Source organism: Hemitrygon akajei, chromosome 29, assembly GCF_048418815.1.
Source record: "Hemitrygon akajei chromosome 29, sHemAka1.3, whole genome shotgun sequence".
Lineage (NCBI taxonomy): Eukaryota > Metazoa > Chordata > Chondrichthyes > Myliobatiformes > Dasyatidae > Hemitrygon > Hemitrygon akajei.
In genome coordinates this window covers 49,409,166-49,427,558 of record NC_133152.1, presented here as the reverse complement: position 1 = coordinate 49,427,558, position 18,393 = coordinate 49,409,166, and the positions used below count along the sequence as shown (strand labels likewise).

General features: G+C 45.7%; 1 protein-coding gene across 6 annotated transcripts in view; it reads left to right on the top strand.

The window, feature by feature from the left end:
* LOC140718510 (NAD kinase-like) overlaps nt 1-18,393 on the top strand; it is a 117,389-nt gene that overhangs the window by 93,769 nt on the left and 5,227 nt on the right. For all 6 annotated transcript variants that reach the window (XM_073032451.1, XM_073032448.1, XM_073032452.1 and 3 more), the window contains 4 exons: nt 4,514-4,662; nt 5,906-6,005; nt 8,195-8,352; nt 9,654-9,736. In XM_073032451.1, coding sequence (XP_072888552.1) covers nt 4,514-4,662; nt 5,906-6,005; nt 8,195-8,352; nt 9,654-9,736 — 490 coding nt within the window. The remainder of the gene's footprint in view (nt 1-4,513; nt 4,663-5,905; nt 6,006-8,194; nt 8,353-9,653; nt 9,737-18,393) is intronic.

Sequence of the window (18,393 nt, the reverse complement as noted above, 5' to 3'; positions counted from 1 at the left end):
TCAGACAATCTAGTCTGCTCCACCATTTCATAATGGTTGATGCCAGATCCCACTCAACCCCATACACCTGCCTTCTCGCTATATTCTTTGATGGCCTGACTGATCATTAAACTATTAACTTCTACCTTAAATATATCCACAGACTTGACCTCCACCGCAGTCTGTGGCAGAACATTCCACAGATTCACCACTCTCTGGCTAAAAAAATTCCTCCTTACCTCTGTTCTAAAAGGTCACCCCTCAATTCTGAAGCTGTGCCCTCTAGTTCTGGATAGCCCCATCATAGGAAACATCCTCTCCACATCCACCTTATCTAGTCCTTTCAACATTCGGTAGGTTTCAATGTGATCCCCACGCATTCTTCTAAATTCCAGTGACTACAGGCCCAAAGCTGCCAAACAGTCCTCATATGTTAACCCTTTCATTCCCAGAATCATCCCTGTGAACCTCCTCTGGATTCTCTCCAATGACAACACACCCTTTCTGAGAAATAACCCCTAAAACTATTGACAGTACTCCAAGTACAGCCTGACTAGTGTCTTATAAAGGCTCAGCATTATCTCTTTGCTTTTATATTCTATTCCCCTTGAAATAAATGCCAACATTGTATTTGACTTCTTTACCACAGACTCAACCTGTAAAATAACCTTCTGGGAGTCTTGCATGAGGACTCCTCTGCACCTCTGATATTTGAATCTCCTCGCCATTTAGATAATAGTACACACTATTGTTCCTTCTATCAAAATGCATTATCACACATTTCCCAACACTGTATTCCATCTGCCACTTTTTTGCCCATTCTTCTAATTTGTCTAAGTCCTGCTGCAATCGCATTGCTTCCTCAGCACTACCTACCCCTCCACCTAACTTTGTATCATCTGCAAACTTTGCCAGAAAGATATCAATTCCATTATCTAAATCATTGACAAACAATGTGACAAGTAGCAGCCCCAATACTGACCTCTGAGGAACACCACTAGTCACTGGCAGCCGACTAGAAAAAGCCCCTTTTATTTCCACTCACTGCCTCCTGCCTGTCAGCCATTCCTCTATCCATCCCAGTATCTTTCCTGTAACACGATTGGAATTTATCTTGTTAAGCAGCCTCATGTGGCACCTTATCAAATGCCTTCTGAAAATCCAAATAAATGACATCCATTGCCTCCTTTGTCCACTCTGCTTGTAACTTCCTTGGAGAGCTCTAACAGATTTCTCAAGCAAGATTTCCCTTTCCAGCATCCTCCCTGTCTTAGACTGATTTTATCATTAGTCTCCAAGTACTCTGAAACCTCATCCTTAATGATGGATTCCTACATCTTCCCAATCACTGAGGTCAGACTAACTGGCCTAAAATTTCCTTTCTTTGCCATCCTCCCTTCTTAAGGGGTGGAGTGATATTTGCAATTTTCCAGTTCTCCAGAGCCATTCCTGAATCCACTGATTCTTGGAAGATCATCACTCATGCCTCCACAATCACTTCAGCCATTTCCTTCAGGACTCTGGGGAGTACATAATCTGGTGCAGGTGACTTATCTACCTTAAGACCTTTCAGATTCCCAAGAATCTTCTCTCAAGATACGGTAACTTCACCCACTTCATGATCCCTGACCCCTGAAACTTCTACCATACTGCTAGTGTCTTCCACCCTGAAGACTGATGCAAAATGCTTATTCAGTTCTTTGTCCCTATTAATCCCTCGAGTATCGTGTTCCAGCAGCCCGATATCCACTTTTGCCTCTCTTTTACACTTTATGTATCTGAAGACACTTTTAATAATATTGGTTAGCTTAGTTTGGTATTCTATATTTTCATTTACCTTATTGACTTTTTTAGTTACCTTCTATTGATTTTTAAAAGCTTCCCAATCTTCTAACTTCCCACTAATTTTTGCTCTATTATATGTCCTCTCTTTGGTTTTTATGTTGTCTTTGACTTCTCTTGTTAGCCACAGTTGTGTCATCTTCCCTTCAGAATAATTTTTCCTCTTTGGGATGTATATGTCCTGCGCCTTCCGAATTGCTTCCTGAAATACCAGCTATTGCTGCTCTGCCATCATCCCTGCCAGTGTTCTTTTCTAATCAATTCTGGTCAACTCCTCCCTCATGCCTCTGTAGTTTCCTTTATTCCACTGTAATACTGATACATCTGACTTTAACTTCTCCTTCTCAAAATTTAGGGTGAATTCAATCATATTAAGGTTCTTTTACCTTAAGTTCTCTAATCAATTCCACTTCATTGCACAACACCCAATACAGAATAACTGATCCCTTGTGGGCTCAACCATGAGCTGCTCTAAAAAGCTATCTCATAGGCATTCTAGAAATTCCTCCTCCTGGAATCTAGCACCAACCTGATTTTCCCAGTCTATTTACATATTGAAATCCCCCATGACCATTTTAACATTGCCCTTTTTGCATGTATTTTCATTGTAATTTGTAGGCCATTTCCTTACTACTGTTTGGGGGCCTGTGTACAATACCCATCAGGGTCTTTTTACCCTTGCAGTTCCTTAGCTATATTCACAAAGATTCAACATCTTCTGATCCTATCTCACTTGTTTTTAATGACTTGAGTTCATTTTTTACCAACAGAACAATGCCTTGCCCTCTGTCTTCCTGTCTGTTGTTTTGATACAATGTGTATCCTCATACATTGAGCTCTCAGCTATTATCTTCTTTCAGCCATGATTCAGTGATGCCCATAACATCATATCTGCCAATCTGCAACTGTGCTGCAAGTTCATCGACCTTATTCCATATACAGCGCACATTCAGATACAACACCTTCTGTCTTGTATTCACCTTTTGAATTTAATTGAATTGACTTTATTACTTACATCCTTCATATACATGAGTAAAAATCTTTATGTTATGTCTCCATCTAAATGTGCAATGTGCAATTTATAGTAATTTATAATAAACAGTATGTACAACAGGATAGTCAATGTAACATAGAAATACAATTGTATCAGCATGAATTAATCAGTCTGATGGCCTGGTGGAAGAAGCTGTCCTGGAGCCTATTGGTCCTGGCTTTTATGCCGAGGTACCGTTTCCCCGATGGTAGCAACTGGAACAGTTTGTGGTTGGGGTGACTCAGGTTCCCAATGATCCTTCGGGCCCTTTTTACACACTTGTCTCTGTAAATGTCCTGAATCGTGGGAAGTTCACATGTACAGATACACTGGGCTGTCCGCACCACTCTCTGCAGAGTTCTGTGACTGAGGGAGGTACAGTTCACATCCCAGCCAGTCAGAATGCTCTTGATTGTGCCCCTGTAGAAAGTTCTTAGGATTTGGGGGCCCATACCAAACTTCTTCAACCGTCTGAGGTGAAAGAGGCGCTGTTGTGCCTTTTTCACTACACAGCCGGTATGTACAAACTACGTGAGGTCCTCGGTGATGTTTATGCCGAGGAACGTGAAGCTGTTCATCCTCTCAACCCCAGATCCATTGATGTCAATAGGGATTAGTCTGCCTCCATTCCTCCTGTGTTTTTGTGACATTGAGGGAGAAGTTGTTTTCTTGACACCACTGTGTCAGGGTGATGACTTCTCTGTAAGCTGCCTCATTATTATTTGAGACTAGGCCAATCAGTGTAGTATTGTCAGCAAATTTAATTAGCGGATTGGAACTGTGGGTAGAGACACAGTCATGGGTATGCAGAGAGCAAAGGAAGGGGCTTAAGACACAGCTTGAGGGACACCTGTGTTGAGGGGCAGAGGTGATCTGACAGGAAGTCCAGGATCCAGCCACACAAGGCAGGGTGAAAGCCGAGGTCTCGAAGCTTCTTGTCAAGCCTGGAGGGAATTATAGTGTTGAATGCTGAACTGTAGTCCAAGAACAGTCCACCATTTTTTGATTTTGTCTGCCTTTTACATTTCAACTCATCCTGTTGACTACAATTTTGCCCTATCAACAGCCTCTCCTCACTACACATTGCCTGTTTGTAAACCAGCTACCTCATCTTCAGCCCTATGATCTGCCTTTCCTACGATACTTCGTGCATTGAAATATACTCAGCTCAGGACACTAGTTGCACCATGCTCAACCTTTTGATTGCTGACTCTGTCTGAGGTCTCGCCAATATCTGCCTCCACAGCCTCTCCACTAATTGTTCTGGCACTCTGGTTCCCATTGCCCTGCAACTCCAGTTTAAACCCAACCATGCAACATTAACAAACCTGCCCACTAGGATATTAGTCCCCCTCCAGTTCAGGCAGAAACCATCCCTTCTGTACAGGTCCCACCTTCCCTGTAAGAGAGCCCAATGATCCAAAAATCTTATGCAATACCAAATAATGCAATACCAAGAGAAGCTTCCCAAATCATACATAGGATGCATACTAAATAATTACATGTATACTGGTAGTTAAATTGGCCCTGAATCTCATTGTCCTGAGCAATGAATATAAAGCTGTAAGCAGGTAATATGTTATGATGCAAAGAAAAATAGCAATTAAATGGTGTAATTCAACAATGGTGATGAATGAGGTCACTCTGTTTGTCCATCAGGGAATGTCGCCATCACCCTGAGGAGCCGGCTCAAGGTGAAAGTGGTGAAAGAACACCATCCCGAACATCAGCACGGACTGGAGGAGAACGGGCTGATCAACACCATGTGTGGGGATGTCCACCCAAGGAAACAGGTCACCCACTACCAGGTGAGATCACAGCACCTAAGGGTTGGGGCAAGGGCCTGGTGGATGTGATGGGACGGCCACTGATCCATGAGGCTTCAGGGCTACAGTTGCCAGTTGAATACACTTGAGCTACTGGGTTTTGGAGAAGGTGTGAAGTTCAAGTTCAAGTTTGATTGTCATTCAACCATTCAAATGAATAGCGTAAGTGAAACAGTGTTCCTCCAGAGCCACGGTACAAAGCACACGGCACATGAAGCACATATAGTTATAATAGCGGAAAACATACTGATCCCTGTTACAACTGAGACAGTGCAGCTCCCCCACTATCGGTCTCGCCAATGAATCGGTGAATCAGGCTAGCATTGTCTCAAGCAGACAGCAAGCTGTCTGTCCCACTAGGGTCAGTACACTGGGCCCCATACAATCCATGGAGCTGCTACAGCAGGGTGTAGGGCAGTGAGAGAGGTGGTTAACATCTCACACCATCCCCCTCCCAAAGGCATGCTCTCCACGTAGAGATCTGGAGCCATGTACGAACACGTCCACCTGGCAAACCCATGCTCACTAGTTCCACTACCACCTAGTTGAACGACAACTTACTCCTCAATCTTCCTCCTCCACCTGCTTCTCCCTTCTCCCTTCTTCCTCCCCCTTCCCCTTCCTTCTGTTTCCTTCCTCCTCACCTCTTCCTCCTCCTCACCCTCTTCCTCCTCTCCCCTTCCTCCTCGCCCTTCCTCTTCCTCCTCTCCCACTTCCTCCTTGCCCTTCCTCTTCCCCTTCCTTCTCTTCCCTTCCTCCTCACCCCTTCCTCCTCCTCCCCTTCCTCCTCCTCCCCTTCCTCCTCCTCCCTCTTCCTCCTCCTCACCCACTTCCTCCTCCTCCCCCCCTTCTCCTCCTGCTCCTCTTCCTCTTTGTCCCTTCACTATGGGGCATAGACTGCCGACAGCAGCTCATCAGATCCTCTATCCAGGGCCAGTCTTTCAAGTTATTCATTTTCGAAGTGTAGTCCATCTTCAAAGACCCATCCTCTCTCAGGATGAGATCTCTGAAGCTTCTTTTGACGTTTCTCTTGCACTGGTTTTTATGGAATGGAGTTGCTAGCACCATGCCCAAACCTCCTGTTTTCGCAGTCAGGCTTGGGCCCGTCCTATGTCATATGGGCTTATGGTCCCCCATCCTTACTCTGGCGTGTTCCCTCTTCTCTTTGAAACCACTGATCTCTAGAATCAGAGATTTAACGATTCCCTCCTCTCCATTCCTTAAGGTCTTGAATGAAGTTGTGGTTGACCGTGGTCCTTCTTCGTACCTCTCTAATGTGGACTTGTTTCTGGATGGACGCCTTATAACCACGGTGCAGGGAGATGGTGAGTGCAGAGCTGGTTCCACCATCCTGACAAAAGCCCTGCAGTGGTCTTGTCACCAAGGATGCGTTCAAACTGATCTCTGAATTTAGGTGTCAAAGCAAGACTTGAGTTCTGCAGAAAAATTTCAACTTGCCATTATTTGTATTTAGCACAGGAATATTAGGTGGTGGGAGAAGATCTAGTTCTTGTCAACACTTTCCTACCTCCCAGGTCACCTGTCCTTGACCAGGTGTTCAGCCACTTGGAGCTTCACTGAGAGTTTTCAGTTTGAGATTTCATCTCACAATCTTATACATCAGCTGCTGAAATGTGTTTCTGTCAGCAGTTTTGATGCAAGCTGAGTGTGACAGATTTATTTTGTCTATTACATTTATCCTTCAGAAAAGAAGAAGAAATATTCCGTATTATTTCACTTGGAGTATTGTGAGCACTTTTGGGTCCCACATCTGTGCTGACATTGGACAGGGTCTAGAGGAGGTTCATGAGAATGATTCCAGGAATGAAAGGGTTAAAAATAAAGACCATTTGATGGCTCTAGGCCTGTTCTCATTTGAGTTTAGAAGAATGAGAGAGAATCTCATTGAAACTTATTAAAGGCCTAGACAGAATGGATGTGGAGAGGATGTTTCCTACAGTGGGAGAGTCTAGGACCAGAGAACACAGCCTCAGAATAGAGGGATGTCCATTTAGAATTGAGGTGTGGAGGAATTTGGTGAATGTGTGGAACTCATTGCCACAGAGAATTTAGTATATTCAAAATGGAGGTTGATAGGTTCTTGATTAGTCAGAGTATCAAAGGTTACGGGGAGAAGACAGGAAAATGGGATTGAGAGGGATAATAAATCAGCCATGATTGAATGGTGGAGCAGACTCAATGGGCCGAATGGCATAATTCTACTCCTGTGTCTTATGGGGGTAGGGTTGCCTCACCGGTATTATGGGGTGTAGGGTCACCGGTATTACTGGGGGTAGGGTCACCTGTATTACTGGAGTTGCCTCACTGGTATTACTGGAGGTAGGGTTGCCTCACCTGTATTACTGGAGGTAGGGTCACCGGTATTACTGGAGTTGCCTCACCGGTATTACTGGAGGTAGGGTCACCGGTATTACTGGAGTTGCCTCACCGGTATTACTGGAGTTGCCTCACCGGTATTACTGGGGGTAGGGTTGCCTCACCTGTATTACTGGAGGTAGGGTTGCCTCACCGGTATTACTGGAGTTGCCTCACCGGTATTACTGGGGGTAGGGTCACCTGTATTACTGGAGGTAGGGTTGCCTCACCGGTATTACTGGAGGTAGGGTTGCCTCACCGGTATTATGGGGGGTAGGGTCGCCTCACCGGTATTACTGGAGGTAGGGTCACCTCACCGGTATTATGGGGGTAGGGTCGCCTCACCGGTATTACTGGGGGTAGGGTCGCCTCACCGGTATTATGGGGGGTAGGGTCGCCTCACCGGTATTACTGGGGGTAGGGTCGCCTCACCGGTATTATGGGGGGTAGGGTCGCCTCACCGGTATTACTGGGGGTAGGGTCGCCTCACCGGTATTACTGGAGGTAGGGTCACCTCACCGGTATTATGGGGGTAGGGTTGCCTCACCGGTATTACTGGGGGTAGGGTCGCCTCACCGGTATTATGGGGGGTAGGGTCGCCTCACCGGTATTACTGGGGGTAGGGTCGCCTCACCGGTATTACTGGAGGTAGGGTCGCCTCACCGGTATTACTGGGGGTAGGGTTGCCTCACCGGTATTACTGGAGGTAGGGTCGCCTCACCGGTATTATGGGGGTAGGGTCGCCTCACCGGTATTATGGGGGTAGGGTCGCCTCACCGGTATTACTGGGGGTAGGGTCGCCTCACCGGTATTATGGGGGTAGGGTCACCTCACCGGTATTACTGGGGGTAGGTTCGCCTCACCGGTATTATGGGGGTAGGGTCGCCTCACCGGTATTACTGGGGGTAGGGTCGCCTCACCGGTATTACTGGGGGTAGGGTTGCCTCACCGGTATTATGGGGGTAGGGTCGCCTCACCGGTATTATGGGGGTAGGGTCGCCTCACCGGTATTACTGGGGGTAGGGTCGCCTCACCGGTATTACTGGGGGTAGGGTTGCCTCACTAGTATTACCAGGGTTTTGGCTGAGTCAGCTTAAAAAAGTGATGCAGTCTGACGAATCTGGACATTCCCCCACAGGGGTAATCGTCTCGACACCGACAGGAAGTACAGCGTATGCAGCAGCAGCAGGAGCATCCATGATCCATCCCAATGTGCCAGCGATCATGATCACGCCCATCTGTCCGCATTCGCTCTCCTTCCGGCCCATCGTCGTCCCGGCAGGAGTGGAACTGCAGGTAATGAGCCTCGGGCCTGGGGCTGTGGTGTTCTCCCCTTGTGTGACTGGTTGATACCCTGCTGTAAGTGGGTGTCTTCCCCAAACCCTCTTGCATTCTCCTTGTACCCTCCAGAATCAGAGTCAGGTTCATTATCACTGACATGTGCCATGAAATTTGTTTCACGTCCCTCTGTCCCGAGGTCCCGAGTCTGCTGTTCTTAGAGTCAGAGAACACTACAGCACAGTAAGGTCCTTTAGCCCATCCAGTCCATGCTGAACCATTTAAACTGCCTCTTCACATTGACCCTCACCTGGACCATTGCCTTCCAGACCCCTCCATTCCTAAACTCCTTTGGCAACATTTTTAAATGGCTAATTAATTGTCACAATTTCCATCACTGCAGAATTCCATCATCTTGGGAATGACAAAATCTGCTTTTTTTTTTAACATAAGTACATCTGTCCCATTGAGCCTGCACCTACATATTCAATTAGATCATGTCTGATCTGGACGTGGACTCAGCTCTACCTACCAGCCTTTTCCCCAGAACCCTTAATTCCCCTGATGTGCAAGTATCAATCTAACTGTGTCTTAAGTATATTAAGGAAATCTACTGATTTCCTGGGCAGAGAATTCCACAGATTCTCTGCTCTCTGGGAAAACCAGTATCTCCTCATCTCCATCCTAAATCTATTCCCCTTAATCTTGAGACTATATCACCTAGTTCTAGTCTCACTTATCAGTGGAAAATACATTTTTGCATAGTCTCTTTATCAAGAGAAAGAACATACAATTTTATAGCCAGTACAGTCCCTTTGGCCCACAATGTTGTGCCAATCTTTTAACCTACTCTAAGATCAATCTAACCTTTCGCTCCCACATAATCTTCCATTTTCTATCTTAATATATCTGCCTCTACCACCACCCCTAACGCACCCATCGCTTTGTGTTTTAAAAAAAAACTTCCTTCCAATCACAAAATAATGCCCAACAATGCCATTTCTGTCTTGGGAAAAAGTCTCTGGCTGTTCACTTATCATCTTGTACACCTCTATCAAATCACCTCTCATCCTCCTTTGCTCCAAAGAGAAAAGCCGTAGCTCACTCAACTAATGCTCATAAGGCTGTGCTAAGCAGAGGTTTGACATTGTTTCCACATGGTGTTATGTTGTAATGGAGCTGAAACAGAGTGCACTGGATTCTGATGGGAGGTGTTGGTGTGGCCCTGACTGATGCTCTGACACATATCGGGGATTGCCCATGGTTTCCGTTCTAGTTCAGACACAGCCTGATCCTAACTGGGGAAATTATCCTTCCAGGTAATGCTGTCTCCGGACACCAGGAATACTGCCTGGGTCTCGTTCGATGGTCGGAAGCGGCAGGAGATCTGTCACGGGGACAGGTGAGTGGTGGCTGTGCATACTGGGTACGGCTGTGGGTCTCTCCCCTGCCTGGTGAGGTTTATGACCCTCATGTCCTGCCAGGTCCATCACAGGGTGCAGGGGTCAGTGATTGTAATAATTCTCTGAATGAAGGGATCACTGTAACCCCTGTGTCACCCAGTTTTGTATTTACTGAGATTCACTGCAAACACTTACGGTTCTTCCCACTGGATGTTTCCTGTAACGGAATGAATTAGACCATAAGATATAGGAGCAGAATAAAGCCATTTGGCCCATGGAGTCTGCTCTGCCATTTCCTCTCAGCCCCAATCTCTTCCCTTCTTCCTGTATCCCCTCAGATGCCCTGAAAATCAAAAATCTATTAATCTGTGCCCTAAATATACTTAAAGACTTGGTCTCCATAGCTGCCTGTGGTAAAGAATTCCACAGATTTACCACACCCTAGCTAAAGAAACTCCTCTTCATCTCTGTTTTAAAAGAACACCCCTCTGTTCTGAGGCTGTCCCCTCTGGTCTTAGACTCTCATATTATAGGAAACATCTTCTCCACATCCACTCTATCAAGGCCTTTCACCATCAATAGGGTTCAATGAGGTCACCTTCATTCTTCTGAATTCTAGTGAATACAGGCCCAGAGCCATCAAAACACTCTTCATATGATAAGCCATTCAATCCTGGAATTTTTGTGAACCTCCTTTGAACCCTCTCCAGTTTCAGCATAGCCCTTAGATAAAGGGCTCAAATCTGCTCACAATACTCCAAATGAGGCCTCACCAGTGCTTTATAAAGTCTCAACATTACATCCTTGCTTTCATATTCTAGTCCTCTTGAAATAAATGCTAACATTGCATTTACCCTCCACACCGCAGACTCAACCTGCAAATTAACCTTTAGGGATGTCTGCACAAGGTCTCCCAAGTCCCTTTGCGCCTCAGTTTTTTGAATTTTCTGGCCATTTAGAAAATAGTCAACCCTTTCATTTCTTCTACCTCCTGCCAATTAGCCACTGCTTTATCTATACTAGAATCTTTCATGTAATACCATGGACTTGTAGCTCGTTAAAAAGCCTGATGTGTGGCACCTTGTCAAAGGCCTTCTGAAAATCCAAGTACACAAATCAACCAATTCTCCTTTGTCTACCCTGCTTGTTATTTTTTCAAAGAATTCCAACAGATTTGTCAGGCAATGTTTTCCCTTGAGGAAACCATGCTGACTATGGCCTATTTTATCATGTGCCTCCAAGTATCCTGAGACCTCATCCTTAATAAACAACTCCAACGTCTTCCCAACCACTGAGTTCAGGCTAACTAATCTAGAGTTTCCTTTCTTCTGTTTTTCTCCCTTCTTGAAAATTGGAGTGACATTTGCAATTTCCCAGTCTTCCAGAACCATTCCATTCATTAGTAAGATCATTACTAATGGCTCCACAATCTCTTCAGCCACCTCTTTCAGAACCCTGGGGTGTACACCATCTGTTCCAGGTGGCTTATCTACCTTCAGAACTTTCAGTTTCCCAAGAACCTTCTCGTTAGTAATGGAAACTTCACTCACTTCTGACGCCTGACATCTGGAACTTCTACCATACTGTTAGTGTCTTCCACTGTGAAGACTGATGCAAAATACTTACTCAGTTCGTTGGCCATCTCTTTGCTCCCCATTACTACCTCTCTAGCATAGTTTTCCAGTGGTCGGATATCCACTTTCACCTCTCTTTTACACTTTATATATCTTAAGAGATTTTTGACATCCTCTTTAGTATTATTGGCTAACTTATTTTCATATTCCATCTTTACTTTTTAAAAACCTTTTTAGTTGCCTTCTGTTGATTTTTAAAAGCTTCCCAATCCTCTAACTTCCCACTAATTTTTGCTCTATTATATACTCTCTCTTTGGCTTTTATGTTGGCTTTGACTTCTCTTGTTAGCCACGGTTGTGTCATCTTTCCTTTAGAATACTTCTTCCACTTTGGGATGTATATATCCTGTGCCTTCCGAATTGCTTCCAGAAATTCCAGCCATTGCTGCTCTGCTTTCATCCCTGCCAGTGTTCTTTACCAATCAATTCTTGCCAACTCCTCTCTCATGCCTCTGTAATTCCCTTTACTCCACTGTAATACTCATACAGCTGACTTAGAAACATAGAAAATAGGTGCAGGAGTAGGTCATTCGGCCCTTCGAGCCTGCACCGCCATTCAGTATGATCATGGCTGATCATCCAACTCAGAACCCTGTACCTGCTTTCTCTCCATACCCCCTGATCCCTTTAGCCACAAGGGCCATATCTAACTTACTCTTAAATATAGCCAATGAACCAGCCTCAACTGTTTCCTGTGACAGAGAATTCCACAGATTCACCACTCTCTGTGTGAAGATGTTTTTCCTCATCTCGGTCCTAAAAGGCTTCCCCTTTATCCTTAAACTGTGACCCCTTGTTCTCGACTTCCCCAACATCGGAAACAATCTTCCTGCATCTAGCCTGTCCAATCCTTTTAGAATTTTATACGTTTCAATAAGATCCCCCCCTCAATCTTCTAAATTCCAGTGAGTATAAGCCTAGTCGATCCAGTCTTTCTTCATATGAAAGTCCTGCCATCCCAGGAATCAATCTGGTGAACCTTCTCTGTACTCCCTTTATGGCAAGAATGTCTTTCCTCAGATTAGGGGACCAAAACTGCACACAATATTCTAGGTGCGGTCTCACCAAGGCCTTGTACAACTGCAGTAGAACCTCCCTGCTCCTGTACTCAAATCCTTTTGCTATGAATGCCAACATACCATTTGCCTTTTTCACTGCCTGCTGTACCTGCATGCCCATCTTCAATGACTGGTGTACAATGACACCCAGGTCTCATTGCATCTCCCCTTTTCCTAATCGGCCACCGTTCAGATAATATTCTGTTTTCCTGTTCTTGCAACCAAAGTGGATAACCTCACATTTATCCACATTAAATTGCATCTGCCATGAATTTGCCCACTCACCTAACCTATCCAAGTCACCCTGCATCCTCTTAGCATCCTCCTCACAGCTAACACCGCCGCCCAGCTTCGTGTCATCCGCAAACTTGGAGATGCTGCATTTAATTCCCTTGTCTAAATCATTAATATATATTGTAAACAACTGGGATCCCAGCACTGAGCCTTGCGGTACCCCACTAGTCACTGCCTGCCATTCTGAAAAGGTCCCGTTTACTCCCACTCTTTGCTTCCTGTCTGCCAACCAATTCTGTATCCACATCAGTACCATACCCCCAATACCGTGTGCTTTAAGTCTGCACACTAATCTCCTGTGTGAGACCTTGTCAAAAGCCTTTTGAAAATCTAAATATACCACATCCACTGGCTCTTCCCTATCCACTCTACTAGTTACATCTTCAAAAAATTCTATAAGATTCGTCAGACATGATTTTCCTTTCACAAATCCATGCTGACTTTGTCTGATGATTTCACCTCTTTCCAAATGTGCTGTTATCACATCTTTGATAACCGACTCTAACATTTTCCCCACCACCGATGTCAGACTAACCGGTCTATAATTTCCTGGTTTCTCTCTCCCTCCTTTTTTAAAAAGTGGGGTTACATTAGCCACCCTCCAATCCTCAGGAACTAATCCAGAATCTAAGGAGTTTTGAAAAATTATCACTAATGCATCCACTATTTCTTGCACTACCTCCTTAAGCACTCTGGGATGCAGACCATCTGGCCCTGGGGATTTATCTGCCTTTAATCCCTTCAATTTACCTAACACCACTTCCCTACTAACATGTATTTCTCTCAGTTCCTCCATCTCACTAGACCCTCGGTCCCTTACTATCTCCGGAAGATTATTTATGTCGTCCTCAGTGAAGACAGAACTAAAGTAGTTATTCAATTGGTCTGCCATGTCTTTGTTCCCTATGATCAATTCACCTGTTTCTGACTGTAAAGGACCTACATTTGTCTTGACCAATCTTTTTCTTTTCACGTATCTATAAAAGCTTTTACAGTCAGTTTTTATGTTCCCTGCCAGCTTTCTCTCATAATCTTTTTTCCCTTTCCTAATTAAGCCCTTTGTCCTCCTCTGCTGGTCTCTGAAATTCTCCCAGTCCTCAGGTGTGCCGCTCTTTTTTTTTGCTAATTTATATGTTTCTTCTTTGACAATAGACAATAGGTGCAGAAGTAGACCATTTGGCCCTTCGAGCCTGCACCGCCATTTTGAGATCATGGCTGATCAATTCCTATCAATACCCGGTTCCTGCCTTGTCCCCATATTCCTTGATTCCCCTATCCATAAGATACCTATCTAGCTCCTTCTTGAAAGCATCCAGAGAATTGGCTTCCACTACCTTCCAAGGCAGTGCATTCCAGACCCCCACAGCTCTCTGGGAGAATAAGTTTTTCCTTAACTCTATCCTAAATGACCTATACCCCTTATTCTCAAACCATGCCCTCTGGTACTGGACTGTCCCAGCATCTGGAACATATTTCCTGCCTCTATCTTGTCCAATCCCTTAGTAATCTTACATGTTTCAATCAGATCTCCTCTCAATCTCCTTAATTCCAGTGTGTACAAGCCCAGTCTCTGTAACCTCTCTGCGTAAGACAGTCCAGACATCCCAGGAATTAACCTCATGAATCTACGCTGCACTTCCTCTACAACCAGGATGTCCTTCCTTAACCCTGGAGACCAAAACTGTACACAATACTCCAGGTGTGGTCTCACCAGGGCTCTACAAATGCAAGAGGATTTCCTTGCTCTTGTACTCAATTCCCTTTGTAATAAAGGCCAACATTCCATTAGCCTTCTTCACTGCCTGCTGCAGTTGCTCATTCACCTTCAGTGACTGATGAACAAGGACTCCTAGATCTCTTTGTATTTCTCCCTTACCCAACTCTACACCGTTCAGATAATAATCTGCCTTCCTGTTCTTACTCCCAAAGTGGATAACCTCACACTTATTCACATTAAACGCCATCTGCCAAGTATCTGCCCACTCACCCAGCCTATCCAAGTCACCCTGAATTCTCCTAACATCCTCATCACATGTCACACTGCCACCCAGCTTAGTATCATCAGCAAATTTGCTGATGTTATTTTCTATGCCTTCATCCAAATCGTTAACGTAAATGGTAAACAGCTGTGGTCCCAATACCGAGCCCTGTGGCATCCCACTAGTCACCACCTGCCAATCCGAGAAACACCCATTCACCGCTACCCTTTGCTTTCTATCTGCCAACCAGTTTTCTATCCATGTCAATGCCTTCCCCCCGATGCCCTGAGCTTTGATTTTACCTACCAATCTTCTATGTGGGACCTTATCAAATGCCTTCTGAAAATCGAGGTACACTACATCCACTGGATCTTCCCCGTCTAACTTCCTGGTTACATCCTCTAAAAACTCCAACAGATTAGTCAAGCATGATTTACCCTTGGGCTCGGCCCAATCCTATCACTGCTATCTAGATATGCTACTATTTCATCCTTAATAATGGACTCTAGCATCTTTCCCACCACCGATGTCAGGCTGACAGGTCGATAGTTCTCTGTTTTCTCCCTCCCTCCTTTCTTAAAAAGTGGGATAACATTAGCCATTCTCCAATCCTCAGGAACTGATCCTGAATCTAAGGAACATTGGAAAATGATTACCAATGCATCTGCAATTTCCAGGGCCACCTCCTTTAGTACCCTAGGGTGCAGACCATCTGGACCTGGGGATTTGTCAGCCTTCAGTCCCATCAGTCTTCTCATCACCGTTTCCTTCCGAATGTCAATCTGTTTCATTTCCTGTTACCCTATGTCCTTGGCCCATCCATCCATCTGGGAGATTGCTTGTGTCTTCCTTAGTGAAGACAGATCTAAAGTACTCATTAAATTCTTCTGCCATTTCTCTGTTTCCCATAACAATTTCACCCAATTCATTCTTCAAGGGCCCAACATTGTTCTTAACTATCTTCTTTCTCTTCACATACCTAAAAAAGCTTTTGCTATCTTCCTTTATATTCCTGGCTAGCTTGCGTTCGTACCTCATTTTTTCTCCCCATATTGTCTTTTTAGTTAAGTTCTGTTGTTCCTTAAAAACTTCCCAATCATCTGTCCTCCCACTCACCTTAGCTCTGTCATATTTCCTTTTTTTTTTAATGCTATGCAGTCTCTGACTTCCTTTGTCAACCACTGAGGCCTCTTTCCCCCCTTTGAATCCTTCCTTCTCTGGGGGATGAACTGATATTGCACTGTGTGCATTATTCCCAAGAATACCTGCCATTGCTGTTCCACTGTCTTTTCTGCTAGGCTATCCGTCCAGTCAACTTTAGCCAGCTCCTCCCTCATGGCTCCATAGTTTCCCCTGTTCATCTGCAACACTGACACCTCCGAGCTGCCCTTATCCTTCTCAAATTGCAGATAAAAGCTTATCATATTGTGATCACTACCTCCTAATGGCTCCTTTACTGCAAGATCGCTTATCAAATCCTGTTCATTACATAACACTAAATCCAGAATAGTCTTGTCCCTGGTCGGCTCTCGTACAAGTTGTTCCAAGAATGCATCCCGTAGGCACTCTACAAACTCCCTATCCTGTGGTCCAGCACCAACCTGATTCTCCCAGTTCACCTGCATGTTGAAATCCCCCATAACTACTGCGACATTACCTTTGCCACATGCCAATGTTAACTCCCTATTCAACTTGCACCCAATATCCATGCTACTGTTTGGTGGCCTGTAGACAACACCCATTTGGGTCCTTTTGCCCTTACAGTTCTATCCACACAGACTCTACTTCTCCTGACCCTATGTCCCCCCCTTGCAAAGGACTGAATCTCATTCCTCACCAACAGGGCCACCCCACCCCCTCTGCCCACATTTCTGTCCCTACGATAGCACATATACCCTTGTACATTCATTTCCCAGGTCTGATCTCCCTGCAGCCATGTCTCCGTTATCCCAACAACATCATAGTTACCCATTCGCACCTGGGCTTCAAGCTCATCCGCCTTATTCCTGACACTTCGTGCATTCAGATATAGAATTTTTAACCCTTTTCTCCTCTCTCTGTTTGAATCGCTGCCTATTGTGCTTAACCCATCTCCCCGAACTCCCATCGGGCTATACGCCCCTAGGATTTTGTTGTCCTTCCTACATTTACTTATTCTTTCAACACATTTAACTCCATGTTCCGTCAGACCATCCCTCTGTACACTAGTCCTCCTTATCACTTGTTCCGCCTCACCTTTCTCTACTACACACTTAATATTCTGGAACCGTGTAGTCCCCACCTGTCCTTTATTCTTCCTCTCGCTATCCTCTCTCACATTCTGGATCCCCGCCCCCTGCAAATTTAGATTAAACCCCTCCAAGAAGCTCTAGCAAACTTCCCTGCAAGAATGTTAGTACCGCTCCAGTTCAGGTGTAAACCGTCCCTTCGGAACAGATCCCACCTTCCCTGGAACAAGGCCCAATTATCTACAAATCTGAAGCCCTCCCTCCTGCACCATCCTCTCAGCCACGTATTAATCTTTATAATCCTCCTGTTCCTTGCCTCACTCGCACGTGGCATGAGTAGCAATCCTGAGATTGTTACCCTGGAGGTCCTGCTCTTCAGCTTCGCACCTAACTCCCTGAACTCCCTACGCAGGACCCCCTCACTCATCCTACCCATGTCATTGGTCCCTACATGGACCACAACATCTGGATTCTTGCCCTCCCTCTCGAGAATAACCTGCACCCGATCTGAGATGTCTCGGACCCCGGCACCAGGGAAGCAACATACCATCCGAGACTCCCGATCTTCCCCACAAAATCTCCTATCCGCCCCCCTGACTATAGAATCCCCTATCAATACCGCTCTCTTCTCTTCCCTCCTCCCCTTCCTAGTCGCGGGTCCAACCTCAGTGCCAGAGACAGGACCACTGCAGCTTGTCCCTGGTAGGTCATCCCCACCAACAGTATCCAAAACGGTATACTTATTTCTGATGGGAACGGCCACAGGGGTGCTCTTCTCTCTCTGTCTGCTCCCCCTGCCTCTCTTGACTGTCACCCATTTGCCTACCTCCTGTCTTTTCGGTGTGACTGCCTCCCGATAACTCTTATCTATCTCTGCCTCTGCCTCCCGAATGATCCGTAGTTCATCCAGCTCCTGCTCCAATTCCCTAACTCGGTCTGATAGGAGCTGCAGCTGGATGCACCTATTGCAGGTGTGGTCATCAGGGACAACTGTGTTGACCCTGACCTCCCACATACTGCATCCGGAGCACACCACTGCTCTAACTGTCTCTCCCATTACCTGATCCCAGATTAGTCAGAATAAATGAAAAGCATGCTTCTTGTCGAAGTCCTCTTGCGCCGAAGCCCGCTGAGCCAAAGCCCAGCACTCTGCTCCTGCGCACTCCGCTGCCCGCTCCTGAAAGTGGGTCACTCTTTAAAGCCCGCGCTCGCCGCTGACGTCACCTGCGCTTGCGCAGCTTTACCTTCCTCCTCAGGTATTCTCCAGGTAGGTCCGAGGGTCTCGGCCTACCTACAACGGCTGCTCCTCCGATCTCCAGTCGTCTGTCGATCACGAGCACTCCTTACTCCCGCTCCGCTGCTCGCACCGACACTAGGGACTTGTGATCAAGACATTAGGGACTTGATACTATCCCTAATTTCCCTTGTCAGCCACGGTTGCACTACCTTCCCTGGTTTATTAT